Source organism: Platichthys flesus, chromosome 15 (assembly GCF_949316205.1).
Source record: "Platichthys flesus chromosome 15, fPlaFle2.1, whole genome shotgun sequence".
In the NCBI taxonomy this organism is placed as follows: domain Eukaryota; kingdom Metazoa; phylum Chordata; class Actinopteri; order Pleuronectiformes; family Pleuronectidae; genus Platichthys; species Platichthys flesus.
This window is the reverse complement of record NC_084959.1, coordinates 10624434-10637660: the sequence shown is the minus strand read 5'-3', so window position 1 is coordinate 10637660 and position 13227 is coordinate 10624434. Positions and strand designations below refer to the sequence as shown.

The following is a 13227-nucleotide window of genomic DNA, read 5'->3' as shown; positions in this document are numbered from 1 at the left end:
ATGTATTTGATAGAAACACCACTGAGTGTTAATAATGTTATAATCTATGGTGATAATGTAGCTGACACAGGAGCGGAACGCATATGTTGCATCTACTCGGACATTTTAGCGGGACGACCCCGGAAGTGGTTGCGTCGTTATTTTCATTCCCCTGTCTGTTTCTCAACATGAGAGAGGCCAACATGGCTGAACCTGTGAGTATCGGGGCGCTGCTCCAGTCAGAGCTCGTCGAGGACGCTTTGTACCGGGAGGAAGGCTTGTGTGTTGTCGGTATTTTCGGTAAAAGCAACATGCAGCTCGCGCCGCTGAAGGAGTCTCTGGTCAACACTCTGGCGGATAAACACCTCTTCGCGCTATTTGGCGGCCCGGAGGATGGCGGCACCGCGGACAGCCACATCCAGGCTTTCTACAACCAGGAGGACCGGGTGCTGTACCTGCTGCTCTCCTCTGTCTGCGACAGCCGACAGCTGCTGCGGGCCTGTCAGACTCTCAGTGCCGGCGCCGGACACTCCGACGCCCATGACTTCTGGAAAGGCCTGGAGAGGCAGCACTGCCTCCACCTGCTCTACATGTTCTCCGTGTGCCACGTACTCCTGCTCGTCCATCCCAACCAGACCTTCGACGTGACCTACGACCGCTTCTTCCGAGCCCTGGACGCCGTGCGACAGAAGGTGCTGCCCATGATCAGAGCTGCCATCAAAGATTGTCCGGTGTCCAAGGAGTGGAAGCTGAACTGTCGGCCCTGTCCTCCGCGCCTGCTCTTCGTCTTCCAGATGAACGGAACCCTGAAGGTCTCCTTTTTCATTATCATGATGCAATAATGCATTGCACATATTATTATTCAATTTTATATAGCATAGAGTGAGAAAATGACAGATTTTTAACTGCAGGTTGTTATTGTATGTTATTTAATTTTATATAGTTTATCCAGTTCACTTTTATTTGATCCATTGTATCATTAGGAATTATTGTAATACACTGCAAACTATAAAGTAATTAAAATTGCCCTATAGGATCACTGTATGGACGATTGTGCAGTATGTTTTAGGTTGTATTGTGTTCTTATGTATGTTTGTATCATGAGTTTAAATGACACATCCTTGTTTTTCCAAAGGTTTCTGCCAATGGTTCGGAGTCTGGAGGAAACCCAGACAAACCCAAAAAGCACTCTCCCAGGAGGAGGCTGCAGCATGCACTGGAGGACCAGATTTATCGCATCTTCCGTAAAAGCAGAGTGTTGACAAACCAAAGTAGCAACTGTTTGTTCACCGTGCCCGCCAACCAAGCATTTGTGTATGTGATACCAGCCACGGAAGAGGACCCTGTGGGAACGTTGCTTGCTCAGCTGCGGTCAAACTGCATCTTGTGTGAGCAAGAAACCCCCACGGTGGTGAGAGGGCCGAGGCGTTATCAGCAGATGCGACGTTCGGCTCGGCAGGCCAGCTTCAGCACGGACTCGGGCATCGCGCCGCTGGGCGCTCAGCTGACGGACTGTAGCTTGAAGGAGTTCCTCTGGCAGCATGTAGAGCTCGTGCTGACCAAGAAAGGCTTCGATGACAGTGTCGGTCGCAACCCACAGCCTTCGCACTTTGAGCTGCCGACCTACTCCAAGTGGGTCCAGGTGGCCTCCAGACTCCACCATGTCCTTATTAGCACCACAGAAGAAGAAATGGCTGAACTATCTACGAAAGTGCAAGGCCAGCTGAAGGTTTTGGAGGGTTTTCTCGAAGCTGACACAAAGTTTTCTGAGATCAGGTGTCAGAAAGCCCTGCCACTGGCTCACAGCGCTTACCAGTCCAACCTTCCCCATAATTACACCACTACAGTGCACAAAAACCAGCTGGCACAGGCTCTGCGGGTGTACAGCCAGCACGCTCGCGGCGTGGCGTTTCAGCGCTACGCTCTGCAGCTTCATGAGGACTGCTACAAGTTCTGGAGCAACGGCCACCAGCTGTGTGAGGAGCGAAGCCTGACTGACCAGCACTGTGTTCACAAGTTCCACCTACTGCCTCAGCCAGGTGAACATGCCCCACTTCTTTCTGTTCTCTGCTACACAGCATCGGAGCTAACGATGTCTGAAACTGGTGATATACAGGGTGTATAATAGAATAACTTATTTATCTGCACACTGGGATCTCCAATGTAGTTTATAATAACTGTCAACTTCTTACGACAAACATTGCACTTAATGAAACCATAGATAACAGAGTGTGATAGTTGAACCATTCACAAAATATATGTTTTTTATTTGTTAATTTACAGGCATGTATTTGTATACAAACCAATATCCGATGCCTGAAATCGAATGTTTATTTCTACAGGAGAGAAGCCAGATATTGATCACAACCCCCCCATACTGAACCACAACAGCAGGGGGCGCTCCACCAGCTCCTGTAACTGTGGCAGGAAACAGGCTCCTCGTGAGGATCCGTTTGACGTCCAGGGTGCCAATTATGACTTCTTCCAGGTGAGGATTCACACTGTGCTCCCTGAGGGTCTGAGATCCACGGCCGAGCAGCTTCTCTCAGCTGGTTGTCACATTTCACACTCGCGGCTCTGATGGTGCTAATACTGTGGTGTTTTTGTTACTGCACTTCCTGGAGAAGTTGTCAGTAAACAAAGTGCTGAAATGTTTTTATTTGAAAATGAATATAAGATAAGAAGATCCTTTATTAGTCCTATAATCCTGGAAATTTGCTGTTCTACAAGAAGTAAAAATAAGATGCATTCAGAAGAAGTAATACATTCATTAACATACAATGTTTATGTGAACAGGATTGGGAGATTCATATTCTTTAGATTTTTATCATTGTTATCATTTCTTCTATTTTTGTGGTCACAAAAAGATCCTGTATGAGATGATATCAGTTTGATGGGGGACAGTCTTTGTTTTGTGCGAAACAGTTATTTCCTCAGTTGAGCTGTAGTTAATATTTGGCTTCAACTGTCTGAGTTTACCAAAAAAATCAGTTGCAGTTCTTTTAGTGTCCATTTCTCCTTTTGTTTCAACATAGAGTTGTTGGTGCTGAGCCAAAGTGGTGGGGAAATTGAAAGACTTTATGGAATGAGAAGACTGTACCATTTGGAGTTACCCTCTTCATTTGTCTTACTCAGTGTGGCAAAGCCTCATGAATTCTTATACAGAAACTGGCCTGTGCATTTGTTTACAGTCACTTGTATTGTAATTGATATAAGAAGGGATCTCTCTGGGGCCAGTGCAGATGATGAATAAATGAGACCAAGAATGCTCGCAATGTAAAGATGTAAGATTTAAAAAAAGTGAAACTTTCCTCTTAAGTGATACTAACCTTATAAACAGTTGACATATTTCTAGTAGAATAGATATTGTTATATTGCTCAGCTCTATCTCAAATATTAGTTGTTGTTTTTTTCACATATTCATTACTCACATTCTCTAACTCCGCTCTCCCTGAATAGATTTTGGATGAGAAATGCTGTGGAAAGCTGGAGAGGATCGAGTTCCCAGTATTCCAGCCCAGCACTCCTGACGCAGCCCCAGCTCCGAACCAGGCTCAGCAACTGCCAGTAGAGCCCTCGGAGTCTGGTGAGGCTGAGAAGGTGAAGGAGCAGGAGCCGAGCACTAGACAGAGTCACACGCCCGCAGACACCAGCCTCAGCCTGGCCCTCAGTCTCGGACAGTCCTCGGACAGTCTGGGTACCTATGGTGAAGGAGACGGAGCCGAAACCCAAGTTCAGCCGAAGAGGCCGAGCCTGGTAGACCGACAGCCTTCCACTGTGGAGTACCTCCCTGGTATGATGCACTCAGGTTGCTCAAAGGGTCTGCTACCCAAGTTCTCCAGCTGGTCCCTGGTCAAACTGGGAACAGCAAAGTCCTACAACTGCCACACAGGTCTGGAACAGCCGGGCTTCCTCCCCGGCTCCTCCTTCCTCTTGCCGTGGGACTTGGTCATTCGCTCCCGGTCAGAGGAGGATACGGGACTGACGGAGTCTTTGGATGGAAACACCTCTTCGTGGCCAGCCCCTAACAAGACCCTGGTGGGAAAGCGAGGGAGCACTGGAGGTCTGGGTAGGAGTCGCAGGAGGGATGATATGGCTCGAGCGTTCGTGGGGTTCGAGTATGAGGACAGCAGGGGAAGACGCTTCATTAGCTCCGGGCCTGATAAGATAGTGAAGGTGCTGGGGCCAGGGGGCGCCAAAGATCCCGCCACCAGGGTGCTCAATACTGACATGCCGTTATACATCCCTTCGCCTTCCCAGGGCCGCGGCCTGAAGTCTCACTACGCCCAGCTGGCTCGCCTTTTTATTGTGGTGCCTGATGCTCCGCTGGAGGTTACACTCAACCCACAGGTAAACAACCAAACACACAAGTCCAGCTCCGAGTATCTCTTAAAGCCTTTAGCTACAACTCTGGGCCTCAGTTTAACCTCACTGATCTGTGTGCTTTGTGCTTTTGGAGTCATCTTAGGTGGGCGCACATTTTTATGGAGACAAGCCATTAGTAAAAAAAATCATCCCTATTTATATTTATTGCTTTGAGATGACTAAGTTACCCTCCCCAGCTTCCTGCAAATCCACACCTCCACTGAGATCTGTTTTCATGTGTTGTGCTTCTTGTGAACAGCAAAATCCAAATGTTTCTGTGTTTAAGTCAGCGCAGCTCTATCCCAAACCTCTAATCTGCCTTCCTTGATCTAACTCCAGTTTTGCAAACTTCCAACTCAAATATGCTGTTGCTCGTGTCATTGGCCTCAGGCTTCACATACTTTCTCCAACCTACACTGTGAATTGTTGAACGATGTTTTCACTGTGGACAAGAACAAAAGAATGAAAATCCGAATACATTTCAAGACAAATATAACACACATACTTTTTCCTACCTCTGCCAAGAAGGTTATTTTTTTTTCAACGTTTGTTTGTTTATTAGCAGGATTTAGCAAAACTACTAGATGGATTACCTTAAAACATGATGGAAGGATTCGCTATGGGTTAGCAAATAATCAATTAAATTTTGGAGCGAATACAATAATTATTTTCAGTTGAGAGATGGGATGTTTTTCAACATTTTGTTCCTTACAGATTAATTCATGATTCAAAGTATATTTCGGGGAGTGAATATACCTGATTTACCAGAGTGTGTTTGGTGCATTTTAGATACAAGCAAAAAGCTGGATCTAGTGAATTTAAATGTGGTTTCTCAAGGTTAGTAATATCTTAACTCTCTGTGAGGTTAGACTCATTCACATATTTGGTAGTAAAATATAAATGTTACCTTTTAGTTTCAACAGAATTAATTTAATGTAAATATCACATTAATCCTTATATGACTGTGTTTTCAGGTGCAGCCCGGTCTCCCTCCCTGCCCAGTTTTCCATCCAGAGCAGACGGAGATAGTGTTGCCCTCCGACAGTCTGTGGGTGCTGCGGTTCCCATATTCCTACGCAACAGATCACGGCCCCTGCTACCCACCCAAAGAAAACCAGCCTCTCAACAACTACAAGGTGCTGCGAGGCATCCTGAAGGCGACCACTGCTAACCCGCCACCACAGTAACCTGAAAGACTTCACCTCTCAGTGAATCATTGTCGGAAGAAGATAATAAGAAGAGAAAAGAGAGAAAACAGAGACTTGACGGAGCGACGCTGGCATCTCTGACTTGCTGCAGTTTAAAAATGTATTTGTTTGTCGCCACAGTATCAACACTGATCATCACGTAATGATCAATTATTCTATTAATGAGTTAAATCTTTCTTCAGAGCAGCGCATTCATCAGTTGCTCCCTTGATTTTGTCCTCTCTCTCACACACACTCACACACACACTCTCTCACAAACAAACAGTGTGATCGAGCACATGTGAAAACTCAGTCTGGGTAAAAACCACAGACTTTATGAACTTATTAAATGAATGGAGGTGGAGGAGGTGGTGGGGAGCGCTCCATTTGGTTTGACGCAGTCGGAGCGGCACATAACGCGAATTATAGAGACACAGAGGAGTAGTAAATTATTCACAGAGCTGCTAAAGATTGTTACAAATTAATTTCTACAGCCAAAACATGTAAGAAAAGACTCACATTCAAGCTGTAAGTGGTCTTAGTGGAGCTGTGCATGGCTCCCTGGTGTCTACTCCAGACCTGGTGGCACTTTGACCAGGCTATGTGCCTTCTCCCGGCTATGGAGCTGTGCGTGGTCTCTGCGTCCATAGCCAGGGACTGTTGTATGTTTATTTAGACATAATCACAATATTGACCAACATTATCGATATCGCATGTTTTCCTGTTATTGCACACCCCTACTGCTCACACAGGTTGAGACATTTTAATTGTCTTTCTGCCCGTTGCAGGGTCTGCTGGTGACATCCCCTGGTGAGATCTTCTGTTTTGCTCCATCATTAGATAAACATCTCCCCAAAGGGTCTCGTAAACTTATTTCTGTATTCTCATTAAATGAGCTGTGAACGTTCAGTCTCCACAGAATTGACCGTATTGATTTTGAGAACCTCATGACCAACAGTTTTACTGAACTCTTGGCACTTAGGCACAATTATGACCATGGCATTATTCTAATTCTTTCTCTTGGGTCCAATCTGAGTGTTTGTAAACCAGTAACTTGTATCTTATGTCACAGAACTTTGCATATGTCGCAGTTTACAGAGTCGGGTCTGATGAACCGAGGTCAGCAGAAGAAAACTGAGAAGCCATTAAGGCTGAGGCTGGAGTGCTTTCTGCTTCATGTGCAGAATCCGAATATGTCCACAACTCAAAAATTGCGACATTGAAGACTTTTAACATGCCAGATTACAGGATACTGGAGTGGAACATGTCGATTTTTTTTTTTGTAAATAAAATTAACGAGGTCAATCTGTGTCAGTCACTATCGTCGCCAGGGAGTTTGTTTTCAACTGCGTTTGTTTGGTTGTGGACCGATTTTCACGAACCTGTTGGGTCGGGGGGAAAAGCTGGTAGATCTTGTGCGGAGCCATGAATGTCTTTTTTCAACAGTTTAACTTGTTTCTCAGAGAATAATTTATGGGTCTTGATAAAAAAACTAAAGGCTTGTTTTGGGGATTGATAGTTATGAGTCGGTGCAGATAATAATTTGGAATGTGGTTTTATAAGGGGACTGTCGGACCTTGGCGTAGGTAAATACTCTGTGTTACATTGTTATGTGATATCTTCTCAGTGATGTTGAGGTAAACACTAATGTGAACAAAGTATAAACTCTCGCTCTAATTTGTAATATTTGAAAATCATTTTTATTGACTCAAATGAAGTAATGAAACCACACACTTGGATCAATACTCAAAGTGATACCGGCCTAAAATAGAAAGAGGCCTGCATTCAGCATTTTGTTCACTAGGTGGGGTTGGGCTCCTTCATCATGATTAAGTCTCCTCCTCTTCCCTTGATGGAGACAAATGACCCTTTTAAATCTAAAGAGCGAGGCCTCACAACAGAGAGATGGCTCATGAGGGACTGTGTATTATATTTCAGTCCACATGAGATAATGACGGATAACATGCTGGGCAGCTCAGTACAATTGTTTGTCACATAATCCCAAAAACATTTTCTTTACAATCCCTGAGCTGGCTTAAAAATGTGTTGACTTGAAAACAGTTAATTATTAAGTTTAAACCTAATGTGACCAGAGTCTTTTGGAATACCTTCAGGAGGCTCACTCCAGAGACACTTAAATTGAACCTTGTGTAATATCTGTGGCCATAAGAACTGCTGAAAAGAAATTATCAGAGTTTACATCCACTACTGTTGTCTTTCTCTTGTTCTTTCAGTATTAGAAGACAATTTATTAAGGAAATAACCACTTAATATACAAGTGCAGGTTGTAAACTCAATGTTTTCTCAGCTTGTACCTTTATTTCACCCACCAGGCAGCAAAATTACCCCAAACAGGGGCACTTTTATCGATTTCACCATAGTCTATTGCTCTCTGTCAGATATTTTGCTAGGGTTAATATAATAAGTGAAAGTGTGAAGTTCATCCATCTTTTTAAAACTCTCCTCCCCTTGTAGTTCCGTCTTTCAGGCGAGATGTGAATGTAGAGTCTAATGTTTTCCTTCTGTCTCTCAGTGTTATCAGCTTTTTGCTGTCATTGTAAACACAGTTTTTCAGAATTTTCATAACAAGAAGGAACCAGGAAATCAACTGGTAGTCTTATACAATAGTAACACGCACACACACACACACACACACACACACATACACACACACCTAGCCTTTAGGAATGTGGGTAATAACAATAAGGTTAATAATAAATCTAAGGTGCGTGATCCAAGGTCATAGAGTCAAACGAGCATTGAACGTCTGTTCAATGTTTCCAGCACTGTTACTGTTATAACAGTTAAATTGTTTAAATTCATCACTCTATGTTCTCTAAGCACCTTGCTTTATTCTTATTTGGAATATTCACATCAATTCACTCTTCAGATGATCTTTACAATATGAAGTGACAGTTAATCTGCTCCCAGCTCTTTGATTGGCCGCCTCATGGGTCAGGAAATTTGAGAATGCTGCCAAAGTCCAGCTTTTAATGTCTTTGTGACTGGAAACTAAACATTTAATCGTTAACATATTCAACAAATAGACTGAAACATCAGATAAACATCTATATATACACACAAACACAAACACACACACACACACGTTTCTTCTTCATGCTGGAATTTAGTCAGACCACCATTTATTTGTAGTGACACCAAAGAATTGACCCTAGAAAAAGAAAATGCCCTTCAGCCAAGTGTTGGGCAGCGGCAGCAGTAAATCTGGGTATGTGTGTCAATCAACAACAACCATAAAAGGAGCATAACAAACTTCCAAGTGTTCGGTGTGTTGCTCCTACCTGTGTACAGGTGGAGGAGGCGGAGGAATAAAAGCCAGCCCCCATGTGGATCAGAGTTTACAGCTCGGCTTTGTGTCTCATTTCTGTTTTACCACTGTGCCAAAGTTCACATTCACAACCCGGGACAATAGGAGAAAGAAGACACTGGACTGCGTGTTCTGTGGCAGCTTCGTCTTACAGATGAATCGAGTGTGACCCTGAGACAACTGAACCCACACGCCTGCTACTTTACAGACAGCACGACGGGATGTGAGTATAATACGCGTCAGATTTATCCAGTGTTCAATGATTATTTTGCGGGACAGAAGTTGTCCTGCAGGCTCGTTCAATGGTTTACTACAAGGTTAACTTTCAACTTAGCAGTAATGGCACAATGCTACGCAGACATGGTTATTTTTTTCCGTATATACAATTCTGTGAAATATTCTGTTCATGAAATCTGTATATTTTAAATCGTCATTTGATATTTTGTTGTGTCGAACACTGAGAGGAAAAATCTTGAGCAATTTTAAAGGAACATACCAGTTTTTCTGTGTTTTACACTTATGGGAACAATTGAGAACAAATAAACTCACATTTATGTAGTGCTTATATTCTAGAGGAGCATTTCCATTCAGTGAAAATTTGCAATTGCCCTCTAGTTCTTTTTCAAATTCAATGTACTAGATTTTTGTCTTTAATAACATCTCGTGTTAACATTTCAGGACCTCAAAAGAAAAAAAAACATTATTTGTTTACTGATGGTATTTTTTTCAATTGAACAAGTATCAAGGACTGTGCACACATTAGTTTGAAGGGAGGGAGGTGTCAGAAAGGGTTGTGGTTCAGGGCAGAGCAGGGGAGGGTCTTTTCAGTTTTCACTACCCCAGGTCCAGTATAAACATGTGATGAAGGTGAGCCCCGCCCATTTCCAAACATCAGCTGGTTTAAGGAAAAAATGAAAATGGTGGAAGATGAAAATCCAGAAGAAAAAGGCTGTTTTTCAACAACATGTAGTGTTAAGTACAGGTGCTGGTCGGTTGACTTTTTTTAGCCAGGACTCATATTAGAGTGTTATTGATCCTCTCCTCTAACTCTCAGCAAGAGTTTAGTTTCTTATAGTGATGAGCTGTTCCTTAAAGTTTACAGCTCATGACATGTTGTACCGGTGCAGAGCACAGCTGGGGTTTTTTCTGATGAGCAGGTTGATTGACAGGTCCGCAGACTTTTCCATGCAGCTGCTCCCATTGAGCTTCTCAGTGGACAAGAGATCAAAATGTATTTTCATGTCTGTTGCATCGGCTGTTGCTCTGGAGGTAGAGAGGGTCGTCCACAACCCAGAAAGTGAGAGTTGGATCCCCGGCTCCTCCAGTTTATTAATGATTAAAAGCTGTAAAAACTGTCCATTCAACATTGACTTACCTGTAGTGGTATGTAACCATTAGTGATTGTTGGTTTTATGTGTTCAGGTCCTGTGTCACTGTCTCAACAGATTTATGCTAATCACAGCCTTTACGATATACATTTGAAAAGCCTTCAGAAAGATTCACCGTCAAATCAAGAGGACTCAGCCAGAACAGTTTACTCTGCTGGTAGAAGGAAGTTTTACAGTAAAGTGTTCAAAGTGCGACCTGTGGTTTATCCAGAGTAACCATGACACTGCAACTGGAAAGACAAGTTAACCATGCCAGGGCCACATATTCAATTTCATCCACCTCCATTGTACTGAGGCACAGGCCAGAATATAAAGGCCTTGTTCAGACTGCCTGCATAAATCCATGCTTTGGTATTTCCAGATTGATTAAAAGGGTGACACGTGATCAGAGCCAGGCCACATTCAGAAGTGGTTTTAAATGTGATTCTGATTGAGAAACAAAAGAACAAAACTATGAACAAAACCTTCGAGACAGATTTCTAGCTAAAGATAAATATAGCTGGGATGTTTTGTGTAGAAATAATGAGGCCATAGTTGAAATAATATGTATTTTCTGGTCTTTTGTCAGTGCTTCCCTTGGCGATGCGACAATAAACCCTCAGGAGACACCATCACTTTGAATCAACCCAGAGCAACATGAACCACAGGACAGCAGCGGTCCAGCGGAGGATTGTGGACAAGGACGGCCACAATAATGTGCGGATTGACAATGTGGAGGGCATGGTCAAGCTTTACCTGCACGACATCTGGACCACTGTGGTGGACATGAAGTGGCGCTACAAAATCACTCTGTTTGCCTCCACCTTCGTCATTACTTGGTTCATCTTTGGGGTCATCTTCTACTTCATTGGAATGGGCAACGGAGACCTGGAGGGGAATTTACCAGACAACCACACGCACTGTGTGGAGAAGGTGCAGACGCTGACCGGAGCCTTCCTCTTCTCGCTGGAATCACAGACCACCATCGGCTATGGATATCGTTACATCAATGAGGAATGTCCCCTGGCCATCTTCACTCTGGTGGCTCAGCTCGTCATCACCGGCCTGGCTGAGATCTTCGTCACAGGCGCCTTTCTGGCCAAACTGGCTCGGCCTAAGAAGCGAGCAGAGACCATCAAGTTCAGCCAGTTGGCGGTGATCTGCCAGCACCAAGGAAAGCTGTGTCTGATGGTGAGAGTGGCCAACATGAGGAAGAGCCTCCTGATCCAGTGTCAGCTGACAGGAAAGCTCCTCCACTCAAATGTGACAGAGGAAGGTGAGAAGACGCAGGTCTACCAGACCGCTGTTGAGTTCAACATGGACTCCAGTGGAGAGTGCCCTTTCCTCATCCTCCCACTGACTTTCTACCACATTCTGGACGAGCGCAGTCCGTTGGCAGGCCTGAACGCAGAAAACCTCCAGACGCGAGTGTTTGAGCTGCTGGTCACCCTCAATGCCACGATGGAGTCGACGGCAGCCACGTGTCAGAGCCGCACCTCCTACGTTCCCCAGGAGATCCTCTGGGGCTACGAGTTCAAGCCAGTGCTGTTCGGCACCACAGGCGGGCGCTACGTGGCAGATTTCAACTTTTTTGACAAGGTACAAGCGAGCAACGACCCAGCCTTCCTCAAAAACAACTCAGAGAAGCTGAAGCTCGAGGAGGACTATAAGAAAGAATAGAGGATGGATGGAGGATGAAGAGGAAAAATGTGTTACATCGTATAGAAACTGATTAAACCTTTAACTTGTAACGATACTATAACTCTCTTGAAATGAAATAATTCAGTTGTTTTGTAAATAAATGTTTCTTCATTCAGTAAAAAGTGTCATGTTCATTTAAACAGAATTAAATGTTATTTAGTGCATGTTGGGATACGCTCCAGTCAGAAATCATCCTGTGTAGAAACAATGAATGGAAGAAAGTAACTAAGTATCTTTACTCAAATTGATTAAGTACAATTTTCTGATATTCCACTTTCTCCTTGCACTTGCTAATATAGTTACAAGTACTACAGGATTTTCTATATAAAAAAATACATGTTTTCTTACTCTAAAATGTAATTTGTTATAGACTAAAGAGTCCAACAGCATAGTGCTCAAAGTAAATTCACCTGAATGATCACAACAGTAAAATGGTTCTTTTACCTTAATGCAACTGTAATAATGTTTGAGTTTTGTTATATAATCTGCAAAAGAGTAAGTTTACTTTTCATACTTTATATACATTGAGTTGATGTTTACTCAATAAAAGTGTCCTGTGATCCTGATGCCAACACGAGTAACAGATCCCTCACTGTAAAGGAGTAGACCCATTTAAGGGACGCTTTCTTCCAGCTCTTGTTGTGACAACACGGCAGCTTGAGTTGACTGTTGGTGATTGTATATGGACAAAACAACGGTCCGAGACAGAGCAGTGACATGTTAATCAACAGGTACTGTAGGTTAATGTATCTCTCAAAATACATTAGCCTGACAAGACATCTCTTGAAGCTGCACTCCTGATGATTAGATCATCTTATGTAAATTAATTGAAATGAACACATATATGAATCGAAAGTTTGTAAAATATCAAGAAAGAAACGTTATGATAATTAACACAACAACTTCTGTTTGTCCCGGGAGAGGGATCCTCACATGTGGCTCTCTCTGAGGATTCTATGTTTTTTCCCCTATTGATAGGTTTTACTTATTGAGGGAACAGAGGATGTCGCACCTTGTCAAGCCTGATGAGACAAATAGTGATTTGTGAATATGGCAGATACAAATAAAGTGTAATTGATTGATTGATTGAACAGCTTCAAGATGTCATTACTACACAATAAACTTCTATACATAGAGAACGTTCTGGATTTGACAGCTCATGCTTCCAACTACATTACAACAAGGTGTTAATTTTAAAGGTTCAGTCTGTAGGATTTGGTGAAATCTAGTGGTGAAGTTGTATGTTGCAGGTGAATCTCTTTAAAACCTGTGGTAGCCTTCAGTTGTCATAAAAACTCAA

At 43.3% G+C, this 13227-nt stretch overlaps 2 protein-coding genes across 2 annotated transcripts; both read left to right on the top strand.

The window, feature by feature from the left end:
• Window positions 1–154: 154 nt before the first annotated feature.
• smg8 (SMG8 nonsense mediated mRNA decay factor) lies at window positions 155–7828 on the top strand. Its single transcript, XM_062407065.1, has 5 exons — window positions 155–791; window positions 1115–2018; window positions 2322–2467; window positions 3439–4329; window positions 5319–7828. Exons 1-5 carry the CDS (start codon window positions 168–170, stop codon window positions 5529–5531), a joined length of 2778 nt encoding a protein of 925 aa, XP_062263049.1. The 5' UTR covers window positions 155–167; the 3' UTR covers window positions 5532–7828.
• Window positions 7829–8903: 1075 nt separating this feature from the next.
• kcnj15 (potassium inwardly rectifying channel subfamily J member 15) lies at window positions 8904–13013 on the top strand. The gene is made up of 2 exons (XM_062407066.1): window positions 8904–9082; window positions 10816–13013. The coding sequence occupies exon 2, from the start codon at window positions 10884–10886 to the stop codon at window positions 11904–11906; it is 1023 nt and encodes a 340-aa protein (XP_062263050.1). The 5' UTR covers window positions 8904–9082; window positions 10816–10883; the 3' UTR covers window positions 11907–13013.
• The last annotated feature ends 214 nt before the right edge of the window (window positions 13014–13227 follow it).